The sequence below is a fragment of the Medicago truncatula genome, chromosome 7 (genome assembly GCF_003473485.1).
Source record: "Medicago truncatula cultivar Jemalong A17 chromosome 7, MtrunA17r5.0-ANR, whole genome shotgun sequence".
Taxonomy (NCBI): domain Eukaryota; kingdom Viridiplantae; phylum Streptophyta; class Magnoliopsida; order Fabales; family Fabaceae; genus Medicago; species Medicago truncatula.
Window position 1 is genome coordinate 39,343,029 of NC_053048.1, and position 24,379 is coordinate 39,367,407.

The 24,379-nt window shown below is 33.5% G+C and overlaps 3 protein-coding genes across 3 annotated transcripts; all 3 read right to left on the minus strand.

Moving 5' to 3' along the window:
- Positions 1-679: 679 nt before the first annotated feature.
- Positions 680-4,539, minus strand: LOC25498964 (calcium-dependent mitochondrial ATP-magnesium/phosphate carrier protein 2). The gene is made up of 5 exons (XM_024771350.2): positions 4,334-4,539; positions 3,747-4,178; positions 1,513-2,301; positions 1,336-1,426; positions 680-1,235 (listed from the first exon to the last, which is right to left on the minus strand). Exons 2-5 carry the CDS (start codon positions 4,135-4,137, stop codon positions 1,058-1,060), a joined length of 1,449 nt encoding a protein of 482 aa, XP_024627118.1. The 5' UTR covers positions 4,138-4,178; positions 4,334-4,539; the 3' UTR covers positions 680-1,057.
- Positions 4,540-16,046: 11,507 nt separating this feature from the next.
- On the minus strand, positions 16,047-19,752 carry LOC112416309 (uncharacterized). Its single transcript, XM_024769683.2, has 4 exons — positions 19,180-19,752; positions 18,932-19,090; positions 17,697-18,183; positions 16,047-17,050 (listed from the first exon to the last, which is right to left on the minus strand). The coding sequence occupies exons 1-4, from the start codon at positions 19,630-19,632 to the stop codon at positions 16,287-16,289; spliced, it is 1,863 nt and encodes a 620-aa protein (XP_024625451.1). The 5' UTR covers positions 19,633-19,752; the 3' UTR covers positions 16,047-16,286.
- An 871-nt stretch (positions 19,753-20,623) lies between these two features.
- On the minus strand, positions 20,624-24,379 carry LOC112416361 (uncharacterized). Its single transcript, XM_024769949.2, has 4 exons — positions 23,755-24,379; positions 23,524-23,676; positions 22,297-22,720; positions 20,624-21,607 (listed from the first exon to the last, which is right to left on the minus strand). The coding sequence occupies exons 1-4, from the start codon at positions 24,058-24,060 to the stop codon at positions 20,982-20,984; spliced, it is 1,509 nt and encodes a 502-aa protein (XP_024625717.1). The 5' UTR covers positions 24,061-24,379; the 3' UTR covers positions 20,624-20,981.

Sequence of the window (24,379 nt, forward strand, 5' to 3'; positions counted from 1 at the left end):
TCTATTTCATAATTCCTCATAATTTATTTGCGCATTTTTAATGTTGAAGTTGTGAGGTGTGGAACAAGAAAATCCGTAAGGGATGTTGGCTAATTTGACATGCATCTATTTGGGTTATTTGAAAAACGAAAAATGATAGAATCTTTAAGAATTGTACTAAGGGGGGCAACAATATATTCGTTGAGATCAAGGTGTTATCTTGGCGGTGGACTTTAAATAAATTGAAGATTTTACCTTATTTATAACATGGATGGTGTTGGAATCCAAGGGATTGTCTTTCTCCACCCTCCATACCTCTCTCATGTGCCATGTTGTCTTGCAAGACTACCTCGTTCAAATTTTATAATCTAAATCCAAAAAAATATGCTCCAAATTCTTCCCCTCACTTCTTCATTTTCATTTCCATTTTCAATATATCATGTCAAAATACTCGAGCAATATGTTTATAATAGTTGCATTGTAATTTGACGTTGGTAGCTATTTCTGGTTTTTAGTTACCGGTACTATTCGGATGCAGACTATAGGACAAATAACAAATGTCCTCAGACAGAAATTGAGCTAATTTCATTTAAAATAGCACTATAGCCAAGCCAATGCCAAAATCAGAATGGCTTTTATTCTGAGCAAAATACCTGCGAACTTCTAATAAAGTAATCCAGCAGATAAAGGAGGCAGGAGGTGTTGAACAAATAAAATTTTCAATTTTAAGAGTACGATGATCAATCTGAGTCACTAATTATTACAAATTACAATTACAAAATCGGATCCTAAAACTGTTTCTTATGCTTCTCTATCATACAACAAAATCTGCTAATGTATGTGAAGCTTCATAGTTCATATTAGTTTATGAAGCACCATGCAGGACAAACCAATTTTGTCCTCCCAAGAATTTTAAAGTAGTGTCATATTTATATAAGAATGAATTCAGACAATAGTCACAATAATCAATTGTTGACTTTATTCTTTGTCGTCAATGTCTTCATTGCAAAAGCATTCCCAATAATTGCCAACAGTCAGCCATGTCAATAGTAGTTATCAAATTAAGCGGTAAATTTTTTCACTCCAAATCCAAACTTTTCTTCATAGACTCGTAAACCATGTAAGTGATACTTGCTGATGGGACAACTTTGAGCAAGTTGGGGAATATTCCTTTGTAGAATCCCCTAAATCCTTCATGTTTCAAGGTTTTTCTGAACACATCTGCCATTCCTTTATAAGAGCTTTGGGCCTGCATTCTGAAATCAGAAGCTGTTTTACATTCTATTTTCGATAGATGGCAAAAATGTAAGATAGATGTTTAAAAAACAACGTAGACATTTTATGGCAAAAACTTACCTTGTTCTGACAACCTGTAATGGGTAAACACATGTTGCTCCAAGAGCTCCTGATACCGTGCCACATCCTAATTGTACCAGAGGGCCAGGTTCTATAGAAAATCGCAGAATTTAAACACACAACTGAAGGCAATACCTGATACCGAAGATAACAAACAAATAAGTTTATTGTTTTTACCTCCTTCCTGAATAATATACTTTTTGGACATCTCCTTCAAGGTTTCATAAGCAGCTAGATCTATCCCGGCATACGGGATAATCCCAACAATAGAAGGAATCAATCCCCTATAAAAAGCCCGGGGTCCTTCCTGAACCCATATATCTTTTGAAAGGGTTCCAAGGCTAGGAATTTTTCCACTTGCATGAGTATATGTTTGTAATCGTGTCTTTACAAGATCCATAGGATATATCAGAGTTTGAGCTACAGCACCAGCTATACCACCAGCCAGCAGCCGCCCCATACCTCCAATATCAGCCTTCTCCTCTCCTCCTTTAGCATCCACAATGAAGGTCTTCATCATCTCATAGGTATAAAATCTAATGGCACTCTCAGGGGCCACCTTAAGAACATTTAAGCCATTGCCTCGAAAAAATCCTACTAAACCACCTTCTTTCCAAAGAGTTTTTACTGCAGGCATTATGCGAGCACTTGTTGTTTGGACTTGCAATACAACCTTTAGACGGTCGAGAGGTGCAGTTGCTGTCCGTGATGCAGCACCTGCCACTCCTCCTGCAATCAGATACCTATATGCATGAACATGCTTCCCAACACCTGCGGGAATAACAGTATGTTCCCCGATATCAACCATGCATATCCGCTCCAAATAATGGTAAATGTTCTCAATAGTTGCCTCATGAGGATAAAGAAGCAGAAAATCCCTCCATTCCTCAAATGTTATAACACCATTATGATCCTTATCAACACGCTCGACGAAATGAGCAAGTTCCTCATCATCAATTTTAATCCCTGAAATAGAGAGACTAGTGTGGTTTATAGAATGAACCAACTAAAAAACCAAGAAAATCTGAATCATGTCGCAAGAATACACTGAATAAATTAGATACCTTACATCCAACTTCAACATTTGCAATCAAAATTAGAAATCAAATGGGCTTATTTTGTGTAGGTTGTCAATCGTTAATTCGGGACGTTAATTCAGCACACGTGAAAATAAAATGGCAAACTAGACTACCAGAATGATTTTTTTAATCAAACAATAAGGATAGATTGATTTCAAAGTAAAGTTTCATAGAGCAATTGAAAAATGTTATGACAGTGCTTAGTTATGAATACGACTACAGATTAAAAGAACCTATAAAAACAGGTAGTTACTTAGTCAATTAGGCTACATGAAAAGGTTGCTTTAACAGATGATTTTCTTTCTCCCTTTCCCTTCAACTTTCAACGATGCAGCTAAAGTTTTTACAGGTAAGCATATACATAAATTGCCTCTTAACAGGAAGGAATATGCCAAAATGTGTAATAATCTCACCACTATTTATTTGCATGAGCTCAAAATAAGCTTTATCCAAACGGGCCCTTAGACAAATGTAAGTACAGCAACGTTAACAAAACAGATTACTATGCAACTTTGCATTGTTGCACTATTCTAAATAGTCCAACTACTGAAACCATCTCAGGCACAGCTTATCCAAATTATGCATTGTTACTGAGCTAGCTTACCCAAATTACGGGTTAAAGGGCAAGCCCTGACAGGGTGTAATCCATAATCAAATTCTTTGCAGTCATAAGTTCACGCATTCACTATAGTCAACAAATCAAAACTATAATAGGGGTACAAATGACTCATATTCCAAGTTCCTGACTTGAATTCAATTTACTTTCATCAGAACACGAGTCATTCAATAGTTCTAATTTATCAAGTCAATCAGTCTTCGTTTAACTTCTTATTTACTAATTGAATGCATGCATTTGTGACCTTAATCCAAGTCTGTGGGATCCAATGCAAAATAAGTATGATTACACATAAACGCATCTCAAACTATCATACCAGGAACGAGTAAACCACCAAATTAGTCTCTGACTTTGTAAGACTCTCTTGAATAGGTCTCTAAAATTATGAATATTTCAAAAAGGTCCTACACTCTATTAAACTATCAATCTGGTGCCTATATTTTAACCACTTACTATCAGTTTGGTTTCTATATATAACCACTTACTAACATTACTATCGTACTCTGAAAAAGAGACTAGTATGAGTAAAATTTGACAGAGTTAGGACGCTTTTGAAATATTTATAATCAAAGGGACCTATTTGAGAGCGTCCTACAATATATCAGAGACAAATTTAGTGGTTTACTCTGCCAGGAACTATAAGTATAAATCAAAATCAAAATCAAAGAGAAAGTAAAACAATCAAATAACTAAGATATCAACAAAAGAAGACATGCCTGCTCTAACAAGTGCCTCCCACAACTCCTCCGGCAAAATGCCACCATTATGTTCAACATCAATAGCCTGAAAAATCCGATAAAGCTCAAGCTCTTTATCATCCATATACTTCTTAAACTCAACAAAATCAACACGTCCATCTTTGTTTACATCACAAGCATTCAACAAATCCGTCGCGTATTTATACTCAGACGGTATCTCCAAAGCCAAATAACCAGCCTCAATGTGTGAAAATTCCAAATAACCGCGATTTTCCTTATCAAAAAAGGCGAAAATGCTTCTGATTCTCTCATCCCTTTCTTCCTTTGTCTCTTGTGATGCCAGTAAAACATGATCCATTGTTACTGGACCCGGTTTCTTCACCGGATTGGTTCGTTCCTCCTTCGGCATGATGCGAAATAATCAAAATTCAATTCAATTCAAATTCCACACTGAAAAGATCATAAACAAAGTTAGTTATTCATTATTATGAATTATGAAAATGCGGTTTTGGAATAAGTGATTACGCGATTGGATTCGGTAACGCTAATGTAAGTGATAAGAGAAGCATATTCGATTTTACTTTACCACGAATTGAATTTTTTACCGTGTTATGAAAAGGAGGTGTTGAGGTGGAGAGTGAGGTTAATGCCGGCGGCGAATAGGTGGATCGCCGGAGATGATGGAGACGGTGGTTGTCATCATGACGGAAAAGAATATTTTTGTGTTTGGACGAATAGATGATGAACACACAAAATAAGAGAAATAATAAAGAAATAAATGAAAAAGAATAAAGAATGTTATTTCATTATTATGATTCGGATTCGGACACAGTGTGGGTGTGTGAGATGTAGAAAAGGAAGTTTCTGTTGTTTTTTTTTTTCTTTCATTTATTTCTTATTTTTATATTTATCTATTCTGTTTGGTATTATTGGTTGGTTTGGGCATATTTTGTGGTGTGGTGTGGTGTGGTGGTAGTAGTATGTTTTTTTTTTTGACAAGATGGTAGTAGTATGTTAAAAGTTGGATTTTTGGTTAATTTTCTCGACCTCTTGATCATAGACACACAAAAAAAATTGAGTTTAATTGATATTGTAAATCATATATATAACTATATAAATATTTAATATAATATTTATACACGTATAGAAAGCAAGCGGGCGACAAGTTGCGCTGCTAGGCCTTTTTGGATGGTAAAATCAATCTTTGTAAACACAACATTCATCGATCTATGAGACATAACATTGATATGCATGATCTTTTGGAACTCTATCTAGAAGGTCAACAACCTCTGGTGCTAGGAAACATAAAGTGTCAAAAGCAAATGGTGTAAAAGCATCTTGATTGTCAGAACACGTTTTCTCATGTTTGACCACTTTGTTTGATGCAATTTTTAGGGTTGCATGTCCTACCGTAAAATCCCCGACCCCTAATCCCACAAGAGGTGAAACCCGAGTCAAGTCCACACATGCATGTTTTCCTCATAACATTTGCAGGTAGGGGTGGGAATAGGCCAGGCTTTGATAGGCCTGAGCCTGGCCTACAAAATAAATCACAAGCCTGAGCCTGGACTATAGCCTATCATAGGCCGTTTTTCTAGGTCTGGCCTGACCTATTTAAAAGCCTGGACTGGCCTAAAAGCCTACTTACAGGCCTACTTCACATTAAGGCCATCAAATAGTTCATTTGGCCTACTAAATAGGTTAAACATGTCTTAAAGCCTACTTAAAAGCCTATTTCACTACAAGTAAATTTCAACTAGCCTACATAAAAGCCTATAACAACAAAGCCTATTAAGGGACTAATAGATAGAGAAAAAGGTGTTTATATTTTTAATATATGCAATTATTTTAATATAAAAAAATATATATTTTTTAATAAATAAGTATTAATAGGCCGGCCTATTAGGCTTAACAATCTTTTTTTGAAGCCTAAGCTTGGCCTATTTAACTAAACAGGCTTCCCAAAAAGTCTAAGCCTAGGCCTATCTACTAAACAGCCCAGGTTAGGCCGTAGACCCCTGTAGGCCGACCTGGCCTATTTCCAACCCAATTTGCAGGCCTAAGTGTCAATCTTTTATCTAGTAGGTCATTCAGAAAGTTCACATGCGCCTCCTTCTTCACTTATACTCCTGCCCACCTGAATATATCAAAAGGCACACCCCTAACAAAGTCATGCCTGTACTTAAAGTCGAGAAGCTCCTTACCATGAACGACATGCTCCCCAAAAGTATCCAGACATGCCTTACGACAAATAGGGCACACCTCATTAATAGGAAATAGTGGAATCATAAGACGAAATCTAAGGATAGTACGGTACTTCATTGGTGACATATGCTGACATAATCCATCAATCAGGATAGCCAGAAGAAAATCATGAGAATATGTTGATTGCAAACATCCTAAAGGTGTCTTCTGTCTAGTGGTCATGTCAAACTTAACTTTCATATATTAAACAATTTTACTAAAAAGAGCACTCGAAATTACAAAGACATGTCAGAATAAGATAGGAAAATTATTTATTTTATCATATCATTTTGTTGCATCAAACATGAGATTTAAACAGGATATGATTCTTGTATCATATTTTGCCTCCCTATCGTGGCCATCAAACGAATTCTTAAAATTTAACCATTTCATTTTTTATCCTATGGCAAGGTTGGTTTGACGATGTAAACTTTAGGACTTCAGCGTGTGTTTCTCTACAGGTCTTAAGTATAAATCTCTTGGTGATAGCAATTATTGTGTTGGAATTGTCCACGAAAGATTTTGTTCTGACTTCAATTACGCTCTTCGTTAATGGACGACAAGATTGATCTTCAGATTGGTCGATCTTTAATTAGATATCGAGTTTCCAAAACTTATATGATTGATCAAATTCAATGAATATTAAAAAAAACAATAAAATATTTATAAAATTAAATTCAACATAAATAAATAAATCATAATTGATTGACTCCTTAAAAAAAATATGGCTTAAATGCAATTTTGATTCTCCTATTTACAAATTTGTTTACTTTTAGTCCCCCTATAATTTTTTCTAGTCTCCCTGTTTTTAAAATCAACTTTTTAATCCCTCTATTATGAAAGTCAATAAATTTTTTAATACCCCCACCAATTTTGTTGATGTGGTGCTGACTTGTCATTAGTGATTTGAAAAATATGTTGGCCATGTCATTATTGTGGTAATTAAAAAGAAAAGTCGGATGATAAAATATGTGGCGCTGACTCATCAAAAAGAAAATATGTGTAAACTCTTCTACAACATGATACATGCAATAATTAATATTTTAGTGAGACTGATTCTCCAAAAAGAGCATGCAATAAACGTTAAAAATAAGAGTTTGTAATTATTTTACGTTGTCAACATAAAATGGGTAAAAATAAAAATTTTCTTTAAGAACATTTAGATGAAATACGTGTTTCTTCTAATTTAATCAAAATCATGAATTTTAATTCAATATTAGACATGCAATGGCGTTAAAAGTCTTATGAGAGTATATCTTCCATTTAAATTTCACATAATTTGAAAAATTGGTTTGTACAAATACATGCAAAAGTATCCAATTTACGCAAAAAATATAACATAAATCAAACCTACCTACTGTGGAAAGAAAAGAAAAAAAAAGGAGAGAGAGATCAAGAAAAAAAATAAAGGAAACAAAGGATGAAGGGCAAAGTAGACTCACAAATAAAAATAAGCAAAAGAGAAAACATAATCTGTAAGATTTTTTTATCAAGTAGTTTAGTGACTAAAAATTCATCTATAAGAGGAATAAGTAGGATGTTTGGGGTTAAAACTCCAACCTCTGCATATATTATGCAATGTCTCTACCAATTGAGTTAAGATCAAATTTTTTTTTTACAAAAATAAACAATATTCATTCATTCAAATTGATCGAGTACATTACAATACAATTTCAAAGTCACTAAAAACAAAAAGGATGAATATGCGAACAAACTCACAACATCCATGTTAATAGCATAATACGGCCAAGTACATATACCTACAAAATGGATGAATATGCGAACAAACTCACAACATTCATGTCTTTGGATCTACAAGGTTGACGTCACCAAAGTCATTAATTGAATCTGCAGTTGCTCAAAGCTAATCTTTTAGCTTGAACCAGATAAAAATTCCACTGAGACGGCAAATCAAAAACACACTGCACAAAGATGGAAAATCAACCAGAGTCATGCAAAGACATGATGAAAACACAAAAACAAACTAAATAAGATTGAACAAATGTGAAAATAATTTATTTAACTAAAATGGAAAGAAAACACAATTTGGAGTAACAAACAACATTAGTGTATTTTTTTATCATCTTCTTGCACCGCTCCCACCCTTTGCTAGGGTTTAGGGAGTTATGGTGTATAGTGTCCTCTTCATCCGTTTCAATCGTGCTATCCAATTAGTTTTTCCTGCCTCTCAATCACCTTCAACATGTCGTATCCGTAGCTTCACCATCAATCTGATTTCAACCCCAAATCGTTGTAATTCCCAAATCATCCCCATGATATCACCTTCCGTCCCAAATCTCGTTCAACCCCAAATAGCTCGCCACCCCCATCGCCCTCACCCCCAAATCGATTTCAGCGTTGGTCAATTCTCCCTTAACTGCTTTGCGACTGTCGGTTGGTGTTTCCCCTAATTGTGCTATGGCAGCTCCTCTGCACCTCCATCAAGCCTTCCTCTTTCAGATCGTCCACCACCACATCCACCGCCTCTATATCTCGATGTTATGGATGTCATCGCAATCATTAAAACGTCAACTGAGTGTCCATCTCGAAAGCCACCATGGCATCCCTGTTATTGGGCTATTCCATCATCACTGGGTTTGTTATCTCATAAATTTGTGGATGTTTTTCTAGTTTTATTGTTATGTTGTTTGGCTTGGTTTTTATGTTCCTTATTTGAGTTCAAGTTTGTACTTTATATGTTTGCTAAAATGCGTCAGAAGGACCCTTTTCACAGGTACTATATTACAAGTAAGAGACTTATTGCGATTATCACCGAACTCAATATTCTCACAATCACACAATTACCTTCTCAACATGTGGTAGAATTTGTCATTTCAATGACCATTTATAGTCGATATGTGCAAACACCTGCACTAATCTTTTTCCGAAGTTGGATGAAATCAAAGACTGTGGATCTCTAATTATTAGCGACATTTGGCTATATGTGGAAGATTTTCGCCTGGTTGTTACGACTTGTATTTTGGTTTGTTACTGCTTTAATGTTTTCTGAAAGTATTATATGTATTCTTAGAGGGACGGGATTCCAAGTGCCCCATGCTACTCGGGTCGGAGCATAAGCTAGTGATGCTTTCGGCTACTGGACTTTAGCTATCTTAATATCTTGTAGTGCTCTCAATCTATGGATGGGGATTGTCCCAATTCGTGATCATTTTGATTGTGATTTTGTTATTTTTGCTTTTGAATGAATGAAGTTGTGATTTTGAGTCAAAATTGATCATAATTCAAGAAGATAAGAAAAATAAAATGGTGACGACTAAGGTTTGAAAAGGAGAAAAGAGATTAAAAAAGAAAAAAAAAAAGTTAGCTTACGGAGACATAATTTTAAGATTTTAATAAGCATAGTTTTGGATTTTAATTCTTTTTGATGTTTTTTGGATTTTAATTCTAGTATACAACGAGGATAATTGTAACCAAAAAAATACAACGAGGATAATTAATTGTTCCTCTCAAAACAAAAATTGAGGACTATTTGTCGTGATGTAATTAAAAGTTCAACAGCCCATCTTCCCTTCCGTCTAAATCCCCTCCATTTTGGATAACATGAAAAGTGGTATTAAAGATTATGCTATAACATCGCAAGAAACTGTGATGTTTTATATCTAGAATCTTCTAAACTTTCTCAAAAATGAAGTCAACATTTTAGGCAGCGGGTAATAATTTGGACAAAACGATAATAAAATGAGGGAAATGATTTTTTTTTTTTTTTTTTACAAAAAATAAGGGAAATGTATTTTTTTTTTAAAGATAAAGGAAATGTTAACTCGTGCTTTAAGGCACAAGTTAATGATGTTTTATATCTAGAATTTAATTTTGTAACATTTAATTAATTGAATGTATAAAATTTAAGAGGATGTTTCTACTTTAGGATTGTTTAACATATGTCTTTATGACAATGTCCTTATGACACAAGTTAACATGACCTATAAAATAAATATCATTTTGAACTTTGTAAATGACAAATAGAAAAAGACAATAAATAAAAGAGACATTGTATTTTCTTTTACTAAACAAATGATAGTCGTTCATTTAAATTTGCAGGATTCATTAGTAGATACAAACATATATTCAACATCGCTAAACATGAAAAAAATGATGCGTATGCAAATAAGTTCACAACATTCAAGCTAATATGATACAATAGCAAAATGCTTACAAATAGTGTAACAAAATCAAATTAATTTGAATACTTACGTATTTGGATCTGCAACGTTGATTATTTAATTATTGATTGAATATGTAAATAATCGAAGTTCATCTGTCAATCTGAATCAAACGAGCATCACACCAAGACGTAAAATGAAACAATATCACACCAAAACGATGAACAAAACAATACCACATTGAGATATCGAAATTATCGAAAGAAGCACAAGAGAAAATTTTAATATATATAAAAATCCATTTATTTAGATTAAAAGAGGGAAAAAAGATGCAGAGCGGAATAATTTCACATAAAAAAACATCCACAATTACACATAAACAAACCCAAATGAAGCTTGCTCGTACAATTTTATTTAACGGTTGTGTGAAGCTTGCTCATAAAATTTTATTTAACGGTTATGAATTGGATTAGGACCTTGTGGGACCAATCTTGCATTATGATATGGAATATAATGTAGCAAGAAACTGTTGTGTCTTGGATGTAGATCACCCTCTGAAATTTCTCTAAAAATACGGTCAACATAATTACTAGGTTGCAAGGAATAATGTAGAGAATTTGAACCTCTTGAACTCAACCTAGATTTTTGATGAAAACTATGAGGAAGAGATGGAGTTAGATTATTCAGCGGGTCCTTGCTGCATCCATGTTTCATGCATGTTGGTGGTGTTGTGAAGGAAACACGTCGAGCTGCAATTGTTTTTGCATGGTTAGTGAGCAGTAGTACTCCTATTATAATTGTCAGAGCAAATTTTCCCCGCAAATTTGCCATTTCTGAGGAAAAAAAACATAGGTCTAAAATTTGGACAGTTTAATACTCCATCGGTAATTAAATATGTGGAGAGAAAAATAAAAAAGTTCAATGTTTCTAGTCCAAAATCTGGACAAAAACATTTGACTTTTTGAATCTTTTTAATTTGTATTTTGTTGCTTAAGGAGTTGTGTTACCTTACTTTTTTCGACAAATATATTAAATGAGAATTTTTAGATAATCTAGAATTTGGGATGTCGATGACATGTAGACCAAATTAATTGCTCTTGTCCCTTTGAAAATTGTTCATTCCCATCCAAAATTTTAAAATTAACCTCAACAACAGTTAACTGTCATTCGATATCAACAGTAGTTAATTGTTTCCTTCTAATAGCAGATATGTTTCCCTCGAGAATCAGTGATCAAAGAAGAAGAATAACTCAATGAAGCTTCAATACCAAAATACCCATCTTTAAAATTCTTTGACTTCTTTCTCTCCAAAGTAGGAGTTTTCATTATGTCTTTTGGTATTGCAATCTTTTCACATCTTAAATTAAGTCCATTATTATCATTTCCTCTCTTTATAGCTAATGGTCTAGTAGGTGACCTGGGTTTTGGAGAAATTGGTGGTGTCAATGAAGTAATAGTCTTGTTTGGAAGTGGTAGTGGAGAAAGTGATTTCGGTGTTGATTTCTTAATTGAGTTTCTTCTTTCAAGATTTGAAACATGGTTGCATGTTGGTTGAAGTACTGGCCTTCCATTGATTCTAGCAACATGAGGTGTTGTGGAAGATTCCTGTATTAAGCACAAAACTATGCCTTGTTTAATAAATTGGAAAAAAATTGAGAAATATAGAGTGAGTGGGACGGAGTTTTTTTCGGTGGTTGTTAACGGTCGTTGGATAATTTTGAAGTTTTAAGATGGGAATGAGTAATTTTCTAAGGGAGAAGAACAATTTTCATTTCAAAATTTTGGGTATTGGTTCTCTTTCTCTAAAATGAAAATTTAAATTATTTTAAAATAATTAAATATAAGAAAATGATGGCTATTATCCAACAAAACTCTAAAATATCAAAGTGTTCATCTATTTAAAATCATATCTACAATTTTTTAGTTGTGGAAAATGTCTATTTTTTTTTTTTTTTAAGTATCCATGTTTTTTACCAAAACTTTTGGTTTCAAGGATAATGATGGCTACTTTTGTTTTTGTTACGGGATAATGACTACTTAAAAGAAAACGTGGATACCAAAAGTTAAAAAAAAAAAAAAAAACATGGATATAGTAGAAACTCTATAAATTAATAATGTCGGGATCGGAGAAATTTATTAATTTAAAGAGTTATTAATTTATCGATAAATTAATAATTATTAATTTAAAGAGTTTTTAAGTAATTATACTGTACATACCAAACAAAAAAGCAAATTAGTCTATGTCTCTTAGAATTACGTTGCACCAAATCTTCCGACACTGTAAAATTCGTTCAGCTAGTGACGTTGTAGGAAATTTGGATGAATTCACTTTTGATGAAGAAACTCAAGACATCCAGACTATGATCAATCAATGTGGCTATCGTAATAAGATGGATATCGACAATCTAATGAACTACCCAGGTGAAAATGAAGCATGTTCGGAGGTTCAGAGTTTAGAAGATATTGTGCGTACTATCATTGAGAACAATGCAGAGGATGACGACGAAGATGATACGGTGTCTTTGGAGCCTGTTACGCGAAAGGAAACACTTATGGCGTCGAACACTCTTCACAACTTTATGATACAATACAAAAATACAACACCTCAGCTATTGGATGCAATAAGAAAAGTTAGAGATGAGCTCCAAACAGACTTGAACTTTAAAGGAAATCAAACAACTATTGAATCATATTTCAACAAAGTGTAATATTTTTTTTTTCAGTTTCTATGAATTATTAATTTATGATTTTCTTGGGACCGAAAATTATAAAGGGATCTCCCAAAAAATTATTATCTTATTATTTTATCGAATTATTCAATTTTTTACACTGGCCCAAGTCGGGACCGGACAAATTTATTATTTTAGAGAGTTTATTAATTTACCGAGTATTAATTTAAAGAGTTTCTACTGTACTTACAAAAAGAAAAGAGAAATTATATGGTTGTACAGAAAAAAGAATGATATGAAAACGTAAATTAAAAAAAAATTAATTAATGATATGAAAAACATAAATTAAAAAAAAAAACTTATTTTTTTGACAAAATAATAGAAAAGAAAGAAATGAAATGTTAACGCTTAAATGGTAAGTTTTTATATATAAAAAAAATGGCATAGGCATAAATACCCTCCGCAAATGAAGAGCCGTTTTCAATGGTGATTTCTAAATAGTATTAAAAAAAATATGCAACAAGAAATTTAGTTATAATACCCTTTAAGGACATATATGGCGTAATTTTTGGAGACAAATCTATATAAGGATGTCAATTTATCCCGTTAAACAGACATATATGTGATCATGACTTTTTTGAAAAAGTTAATTTTGATCTTAATGTTCAATTCATTTTAAATTGTTGATTGCTGATTAATGATCCATAGTAATTTATCTAGTAATATTTGTAACATCTTGGACTTACATGTACTATTTTAACGTTGACATCTTTAACATGCAAACATAGTTGATGATATTATGCGATAGTCTTAAGTGTTACACTTAAAACAAGGTATGATAAAATTAGATTAAATGCAGTTTTGATAATCTGATGAATTGATGATACTGTGAGACTGAACTTTTGATACCACCATATAAACAGTGGGGTGCTACTCACTACACTTTTAATGCTATAGTGTTGATTTTACCATAGAAATTTTCTTGAAACTATATATGTGAGAATTTTTCTTTACAAGTACGAGGATGGAAAGAAGAAAAAAACTCGATAGAATTTTGGGAATCGGGATAAAGATCATGCCACCTCACCGTAGGTTACCTTTCACAATATTTTTACTTTAAAAACATATTATAATTTAAAATTAAAATAAGACAACATATTAATTATATTATTGTATTCGTGTAATTTATCAAATTAATTATATCAAAGGAAATAGAAATCATTTTAACTTTATATATACATTGTTCAGTTATAATTTACATTCTATAATTTGATAACGTTATATAATTATTTCAAAATAATTTGTTCAGTTCTAATTTTTTATAAATACTATATATTTTATATATTAATATTTGGAGAATATAAACCATTTTAACTTTCATCTATACTCATGAACAAACTATATCATAAAATACTTTAAAATAAACAAATAAATAATAATCAAAATAAAAAATTATATCACGTATGCATGGCGCGAGAACACACACTAGTAATGTAACAAAATCAAACTGATTTGAATGTTTATGTCTTTGGAATCTAGGACGTTGATAATTTAGTCATTTATAAAATATGCAATTAATCGAATTTAATATGTCAATTTAAACCAAACTAGCATCTTATCAAGGGAAAATCAAATAATGTTATATCAAAACGAAGAACAAAATAACGTCGCAATCAGATGCTAAAATCATAGAAAGAAGCAAAAAAAAAAAAAAAAAAATGAAAACTTCACTTATTTTGATTAAAAGAGAAAGATAAAATGTAGAGCTGGGTAATTTCAGATTACAAAAATATCCAAACTTACACACAAACAAACCCAAATGAAGCTTGCTCTAAAATTTTATTTAACGGTTATGTGAAGCTTGCTCATAAAATTTTATTTAACCGTTATGAATTGGCTTAGAACCTTGTGGGACCAATCGTGTATTATGATAGGGATTATAACGTAGCAAAAAACTGTTTTGTCTTGGATATTGATCACCCTCTGAAATTTCTCTGAAAATACGGTCAACATAATTACTAGGTTGCAAGGAATAATGTAAAGAATTTGAACATATTGAACTCAACCTAGCTTTTTGATGAAAACTATGAGGAAGAAATGGAGTTAGATTATTCCGCAGGTTCTTGCTGCATCCATGTTTCATGCATGTTGGTGGTGTCGTGAAGGAAACATGTCGTGCTGCAATTGTTTTTGCATTGTTAGTGAGCAATAGTACTCCTATTAGAATTTTCTCTGCAAATTTGCCATCTGTGAAGAAAAAAACATAGGTCTAGTCTAGTTTAATACTCCATTGTAGCGCGGGAACGCACACTAGTAATGTAGCAAAATTTGGAAAGAAACATTTTACTTTTTGACCCTCCTTTTTTTTTTTTTAGTGATCACTTTTTACCCTTTTTAATTTGAATTTTGTTGCCTATGAACTAGGGAGCTGTATTAGTAATTTTTTCTTTTTTGACTGATACCTTAATTTTACTAGAAGATATATTAAATGAGAATTTTGTGATACTCTAGATTGGGATACCGATAGCATGCAGATAAAATATTTTAAACGATTAAATATAAAAAAAATATGCAGTAGCGCTAAAATAATTGAATGATGGGTGTTTGTCCAATAAAATTCTAAAATACAATGTGTTCACCTATCTACATTTTTTTAGTTGCGGAAATGTGTGTTTTCTTTTTTAAAATATCCATGTTTTTTTACTGAAACTTTTGGTATCAAGGATAGTGACTACTTTAAAAGAGAACATGGATATCACAAAGTTTTTGTAAAAACAAAACATGGATACTTAAAAAACGAAAAAAGATAAATTATTTGGTTGTTGTATAGAAAAGAGATATTATGAGTTATTTTATAAAAATATCCTTTATTAATGGTATAAAAAACATAAATTAGAAGAATTAAAAATAGTAAATGACATAATATGAAAATAATGATCTATTGATATTCTAAAATGACTTTGTATAATTTGAGACAATATTGTGCCTTCCTTTCTAATCCATTTACCTACTATAGTTGTGTACCCTTATACTTCACGTAATGTTAACCTCAACGTATGTTTTGATGCTTTCAATTTTCAAATGAGAGAATTATTAATTATGGAAGAAAGCAGTGTTTATAATGAACACAAGAGACTCTTCAAGTTGAGGATTCATTTGTCATTTCTGTTAACAAAATCAAAAGTACCAAATTAACATGTAGTTATCATCCACTGAAATACAAATTTAGAGGCAAAGAGATGTTACAAGAACAGAAGATAGGGAACAAGGACAATGAGAATTAGAGAAAAAGTGCAACCTGTGAAATCTCAACTGAATTTTGATAAGGATAGTCCTTTTGGAGAGCATTGTTACATCTTTCAAATTGCAATTGTTAAAAACAAAAACCTACTAATAACAACACATTATAGATAAGGTTAGATTAACTCTGCATAGTGCAGGGGTGGGTGGTGGATCAGATCAAGTACACAGTTCACAATTATTCTACTACATTCACTTTACAGTTATTGAGTTATTGTAAACCACTACTTTTCCAATGCACGTTTAGCCTTCTCCAGTGCTGTCCTGGCTGCAACTTGCGTTGTGTCTCTCTCTACAATTTTTTTCCTTGCCGCTTCTGCTTGTTGAGCTTTTTCTTTTACAATTAAGTCAACCACTGACATCCTTCTTTTCATATCGCCAAGCCGAGTCTCTTCCTTCATCTTCTCCCGTTCACAAGATTTCAACTCTTTTTGTTTTTTAAGGAGCACGGCCTGGAGATTAGCGACTTCTTCACTAAGCAAATTTCTTTTCTCATCAGATACTGCTAGCAAAGTCTCAATCTTCACACAGTCATCCCGAATGTTAGCCAATCTCACTTTCTCCTCCTCTAAGAATTTACTGTGCTCCTCCAAAGTAGGCGAATTTTCCATGGACTTGTCAATTTCTGTCATAGACTTCGCATGATTGATGAACTCCCATACATAGTCAGAAAATTGTTTGTAACCAAATCCTAAACAATTTAACACTGAAAAAGCGGCTTCTGCTGTGTCTCTCATAGACTCATGCTGGTGAAAATCGAAACCCTCAAGATCATTGAGAAGTCCCTGCTGCATAAATATCACCGCTTCTCTTTGTTTTCGTTCCTTTAGCTTTTCACTTCCTGGTGATCTATTGGGGCTTATTACATCTGTGGAAAGCTGGGTACATTGATTGGGACTCTTAATAACGAGATCGTTGCATTCACTTTGACTATGAAGAGTACTTGCTTGTTCCGGAACATCCATAGGATCAAATGATGGAAACATACCTGTAATGATGGGAGACAAAAACAATGTGAATAATGCATAGCTAAAGTGGACATCACACAAACAAATGAGATCAAGGAAACCATACTAACAACAGAAAAATAGCTCAGGTGTAAGGGATTTCAAACTTTGAGTTGGCTGAAAGAAAATAAGGCGACCTAACCAAACCATTGGACAAGAAGTTGCAATAAGATCAAGAGAATTTCCACATATGGCTTCTCTATTAAACAAAAATTTCTAACCACATATGCTTATACTACTGTCTAAGTTCATTTTTGTGATCAAGAGGAAAGATAAAATATATATGACATAACACAACCAAATTCCTTAGGTTCACATTAATTTGATTGTAACTCGAGAAGACGTTTAAGGTTGAGTTGTCATAGATGACCAAGACAGACACAAAGCAAGTCTAAGGGAAGCATTTCCTATATGTTCAGCTGTAATGACTTTGGTTCAATGCTCAAAAAGAATAATAACACTAAGTAAAGCAATTGATTGGAAAGACCTGGGGTTGGATGTATAGAGAATAAGGGAGAGAATTCAAAATGTAATAACTTGCCGTTGAAAGTAGAAGCATGAAAATAAAGAAAAAACGAAAGAAAAATATTGTTTAAATCTTGAAAACCATAAAAAAGAAAATAGTACCAAATGATGCATCAGCAGAAATAATGTCCCCCTGAAATACGTTCTGTCGACAACTGATCTTTAAGGGTGTTGAAAAACGAGATGTTAGAGAAGCTTCGGCCTCATTTGCCATTAACGAGGCTATCGATTCTAGATCACCCTCAAACTCAATATCTGGAAAACCGTCAGGTTGTGAATTGACTTCCTCTATTGGTGATCCTCTACTTTTTCCCTCAGGAATCTCAGATACAGCCACAGGTGAAGGATTCTCAGAACCGTCTGTTATTCTCATCCTTTTGGTCGTTGAAAGCAAAACACTGCCCTCAGCGAAGTCATTAGTCAGGTCGTTGCCAGCTGTATCAACTTGGTCTCCCTCGATATATTCATTGAGAGATCTGTGCTTGCTTTGTTGGTAAGGTACGATGCTTGTGTCATCGACTGGTTCATCAATGCTTGCATTATTGAGTAGTTCATCTTCTGAAACATGGTAACCACAAGATCCATGACCCTGTTTGATATCAATAAGATTAGATATACACATAATAAATAGATCCTGGTAGACCAAAACAAATTCTACAGAGCAGGAATCTACAATATATTAACTGAAATGAAATTTAGTATACAAACTACTAAAGAAATCAATTAAATTCCCAACTACAATTGCAACAAAAAATAAATTACTCTTCACATCTAACTTTGACTTATGATGTTTACCCTATTGATCACAATCACGACATGCTTCACCATCAACAGAAAATCCAATTCAGCCCCACCTCACGTTTAATTATTCTCAACAGTTGAACATTGCAAATAAAGGACTAAGCTTGGCATGTGTCAAGGGTCAACATCATGTATGTGTTTGAGTGCATACAAACATGCAACTTGCAAGTATTAGTCTCAAGTTTTTACAAAAGGTCCAGAACCGCAGTCTAGATTGCAACATTGTGAGTTGTGACATCAAACTTTTTAATTTTACCAATCACGATTTTGGTCATAATAGCCACACTTAACCAGAATTCTCCGCAATAACAACTATGAAACACCGAGGATCTCAACATGACCGCGATTTAAAACCTTGGTTAGTGAGTGCTAAAAAGAGTAAGAATTTTACAATACACTACCAACAATACATATACAATGTAGTTTAATGGCACCAAAATAAACCCTTATTTGGTACTAAACAAAAATCAAATCAAATGTTTTTCAACACATAATAGAACCATATAAATTACAAAAAAAAAAACATAACATCATACCTGTTTAATGGGACAAATAAAATAGCTCTTTCCTCCTTCCATCACTTTTCCACAAACTCCAGCACCACATTGACACACAGGATACTTAAACAAAGGACGCTGAAAATCACTCTCATGGATGGTAACATCACACCACTTAAAAGTACCACAAGGTTTACCCTAACAAGAAAAAACCCAAAAACACATAGTCAAATAAAAATGAGAAAAAACATCTTAAAAATGGAAACTTTAAGGTGGTAGTAACATACCAATCTGATGGGACATGTAAAGAACTCCCTCCCATAGTTATTTGGAGTATGAGCGGTTTTGAGAAGACAAACACCATGACCGCAGCCACACCATATCTGCTTGTCGGAAGACAAAACCGGTGAATGGTTGTTGTTCTTGTTGGGGGTTTTGAGAGGACAATACTTAGCCCAGTGACCTTGTTGGCCACATTTGTAGCAAGTACTTTCTTGCATACGTTTAACAATGTTTGGATTTGGAGGGTAAGGAGTGGATTTTTCAGGGGTGGTTGGATGAAACTGAAAATGGGGTGAAGGGGAATGAGGAATGTTGGTGATTTGCTGTGGTGGTTCACACCCCATTTCTTCTTCTTCTTCTTCTTCTTCTTCTCTTTTTCTTTTCTGATTGTTTTGTTGTTCTTCAACAATGGAAAATGGAAAAGAGCTTGAGAGAGACGTTGGAATTGATGTGATCATTATTTGAGTGATGACAGAAAAATAACAAGTTGAATTATTATAGTACTACACAGAGCGACAAAACAGCAACGCTTGTGTTCTTGTTGCTGTACTACTACACTACCTCGACTTTTGCTATTAATCTATACATCACTATGTAAATTAGTAGACACTATAATGTCTTATTTACCCTTCAATAATTCACACACTTTTTTTTTATGGTATAATTTGGGAATTGAAACTTTTTAAGATTTGACTTTTGATAAGATTACTCAATGCTCTATTGTCAAATCAAATCAATCATTTCTTCATGATTTTTTTTTTTAAAATGAACTAGGAATTGGCTGACAAAACATCCGTGACTATAACTAAAAGCACAGAAAGAGAAGGAAAAGGTTTAATTTGATGAAATTGTTTGATTAATCGAATAAATCGAACTTTAGTTGAAAATTAAACATGTTAAATAGCAAAAGTTAGCTTTTTAGATTCATTCAATAAATGATGTATGTAGTCTATATATAGACCACAAACATCATTTAATGAATGAACCTAACAAATCAACTTTTGCTTATAACAGTGACAGGAGGGAGTAAATGAGTTATTCTATGCATAGTTTGACTAATTAGATTTATGAACCAACTTAATATATATATATATATATATATATATATATATATATATATATATATATATAAAATTCAATATTCCTTTTCAAATTGTTGGTTTGTTTACCTTGATGGTTTTTGTAATAATGTTCAAGCGTTACTTATACATTGATGTCTTGAATTCAACATTCACAAATATCCGGTTATATATTGGTTTAACATTATTAATATTTTCCCCACCATTGTTTGTCTCTATATTTTAGACAAATGCATTAATGTTATTCTGAATGATTGTTATTACTCATTTGCCATTTCTATTAACAAGATCCAAAGTACCAAGTTAGCATGAAGTTATCATCCACTAAGATACAAGTTTAGAGGCAAAGAGAAAATACAAGACCACAAGATAGGGAACAAACACAATGTGACTTAGATAAAAAGTGCAACCTGTGAAATCTCAACTGAATTTAGCTAAGGATAATAAAAAAAGAGCATTGTTACTTCTTTCAAATTGCAATTGTTAAAAACAAAAACCTACTAATAACACAATTAATGGATAAGGTTAGATTGACTCTGCATAGTGCAGGGATGGTGGATCAGATAAAGCACACAATTATTCTACTACATTCCCTTTACAGTTATTGAGTTGTTGAAAGCCACTAATTTTCCAACGCACGTTTAGCCTTCTCCAGTGCTGTCCTGGCTGCAACTTGCTTTGTGTCTCTCTCTACAAAAAATTTCCTTGCCGCTTCGGCTTGTCGAGTTTTATCTTTTAAGGATGACCTCCGAGATCCTTCTTTTCATATCGTCAAGCCGAGCCTCTGCCTTCATCTTCTCCAGTTCACAAAATTTCAACTCTTTTCGTTTTTCAAGGAGCGCGGCCTGGAGATTAGCGACTTCTTCACTAAGCAAATTTCTTTTCTCATCAAATACTGCGAGCGAAGTCTCAATCTTCACACAGTCATCCCGGATGTTAGCCAATCTCACTTTCTCCTCCTCTAAGAATTTAATGTGCTCCTCCAGAGTAGGCGAATTTTCCATGGACTTGTCGATTTCTGCCGTAGACTTTGCAAGATTGATGAACTCCCATACATAGTCAGAAAATTGTTTATAAACAAATTTTAAACAATTTAACACTGAAAAGGCTGCTTCTGTTGTGTCTCTCATAGACTCATGCTGGTGAAAATCCAAACCCTCTAGATCATTGAGAAGTCCCTGCTGTGTAAATATCACCGCTTCTCTTTGCTTTTGTTCCTTTAGCTTTTCACTTCCAGGTGATCTATTGGGGCTTACTACATCTGTGGAAAGCTGGGTACGTTGATTAGGAGTCTTGATAGTAAGGTCGTTGCATTCACTTTGACTATTAAGAGTACTTGTTTGTTTCGGAGCATCTATAGGATCAAATGATGGAAAAACACATGTAATGATGGGAGAGAAAAACAATGTGAATAATGCAAAGTCAAACGTGCACATCACATAAACAAATTAGATCAAGGAAACCTTACTAACAGCAGAAAAATAGCTTAGGTGTAGGGGATTTCAAACTTTCAGTTGGATGAAAGAAAATAAGGCAACCTCACCAACCCATTGGACAAGAACCTACCATAAGGTCAAGTGAATTTCCATATATGACTTCTCTGTTAAACAAAATTTTCTAACCACATATGCATATACTACTATCAAAGTTCATTTTTGCGATCAATAGGAAAGATAAATTATATTACATGAGATTAACACAATCAAATTCATAAGGTTCAAAATAAGATGATGGTAACTCGGGATGACATTTAATGTTGTGTTGTCACAGATTACAAAGATAGACACAAAACAAGTCTAAGAGATGCATTTCCAATATTTTTAGCTATTATGACTTCCAATATTTTCAGCTATTATGACTTTGATTCATTGCTCAAAAGAATAATGAAACTAAGTAAAGCAATTAATTGCAAGGATCTGAGATTGGATGTATAGAGAAAAAGTGAGAAATTTCAAAATGACATAACTTGTAGGTGGAAACAGAAGCAGGTAATAAAGAAAAATATTGTTTGCATCTTGAAAACCAGAAAAAAGAAAATATTACCAAATGTTGCATCAGCAGAAAAAATGTCCCTCGGAAATAAGCTTTGTCGACAACTGATCCTTGAGGGTGTTGAAAAACGAGATGATGGGGAAACTTTGTCCTCAATTGCCTCCCACGAGGCTAGGTTTATCAATTGTTGATCATCCTTAAACTCAATTTCTGGAAAACCGACAGGTTGTGAATTGGCTTCGTATATTGGTGATCCTCCACTTCTTCCCTCTGGAATCTCAGATACAGCCACAGTTGAAGGATTTTCATAATTGTCCGTTATTCTCGTCATTTTGGTCGTTAATAGCAAATCACTTCCCTCAGCAAAGCCATTAGTCAGGTTGTCGCCAATGCTTGTGCTATTGACCAGTTCATCGGTGCTTGCATTATTGAGTAGTTCAACTTCCAACGCACGGTAACCACAAGATCCAAAATTCTGTTTAATATCAATAAGATTAGATGTAAGCAAAATGACCCAACTACAATTACCACATAAAAGAAATTACTTTTCGCATCTAACTTTGACATATGATGTTTACCCTACTGATCACGATCACGACATGCTTCACTATCAACAGGATATCCAATTCATCCCCACCCTCACATTTAATTCTTATCAACAAGTTAAACATTGCAAATAGAGGACTAAGCCTGGCATGCGTCGAGTGTTGACATCATGTGTGTATAAGTTTGAGTGCATAAAACAATCAAGTATTAGTTTCAGGTTTATAAAAAAGGTCCACAACCACAGTCTAGATTGTGACATTGTGATGTCAAAGTTTTAGTTTTCCGATCACGATTATGGTCATAATAGCCACACACTTAACCACAATTCTCCGCAATAGCTACAATGAAATACTAAGGATCACATCGTGTATGCAATTTAAAACCTTGGTTAGTGAGTGCTAAAAACAGATTAGAATTTCACAATACACTACCAACAGTACATAAACAATGTAGTTTTACGGCGCCAAAATAAACCCTCATGTGGTACTAAACAAACATGAAATACTTCACAACACAAAGAACCATATAATTTAGGCTTATTTGATCCATTGGTCCTTCAAATAATTTCAAGTTTTTATTTTGGTCCCATAATTAATAAAACGTACGTTTTAGTCCCTCACTTTTTACTCCGTTTGCCAAATAAATCTCATCCGTCAAAACAATTGGTTTTCTGTCAAAACATGAAATTATTTAAGGAAATGATGGATCAAATAAGCCTATAATTTAATATACCTGTTTAACGGGGCAAGTAAAATAGTACTTAGCACCTTCCATCTCTCTTTTACAGACACCAGCACCACATTTACACTTAGGATACTTAACCAAAGAAGGCTCCAAATCCCTTTCATCATCGCACCACTTCACAAAGGTACCACAAGGTGCACCCTAGAAACAAAAACACACAGTAAACAAAACTTGGTAGTAATCACTAAAAATACAATCTTTAAGGTGTTAGTAACATACCCTTTTGATAGGACAAGCAAAGTACAACCTCCCTTTGTTTCTTTCACTATTAGAGATTTTAACATCACAAAAACCGTGACCGCAACGACAGTGTATTTGCTTGTTGGAAGACAAAACCGGTGAATGGTTATTGTTGTTGTTAGGACAATACATGGACCAGTGACCTTGTTGTTTACATTTGAAGCATGTATCATTTAGCATACGTTGAACAAGGCTTGGATTTGGAGGGTAAGGAGTGGATTTTTCAGGGGTGGTTGGATGAAACTGAATTGATTTGTTGATTTGTAGTGGTGATTCACACCCCATTTTTTCTTCTTCTCTTTTGCGTTTCTGATCGTTTTGTTTTCAACGGTAGGAAATGGAAATGGAAATGGAAATGGAAATGGAGAAGAGTGAGGAAGAGGAAGAGGATGGTTTGAGAGAGACGTTGGAATTGATGTGATCATTATTATTTGAGAAATAGTAATAATAATATGACGTTGAACTTTTGGACTATACAAAGGGACAAAACAACAACGTTTGTGTTCTTGCGCTGTTACCTCGACTTTTGCAATAAGAGTTGAGTTGGAACTCTGTTTCTCTCTTTGATGAGACTTGACAAGAACAGTAGTAGTACTGTATTATG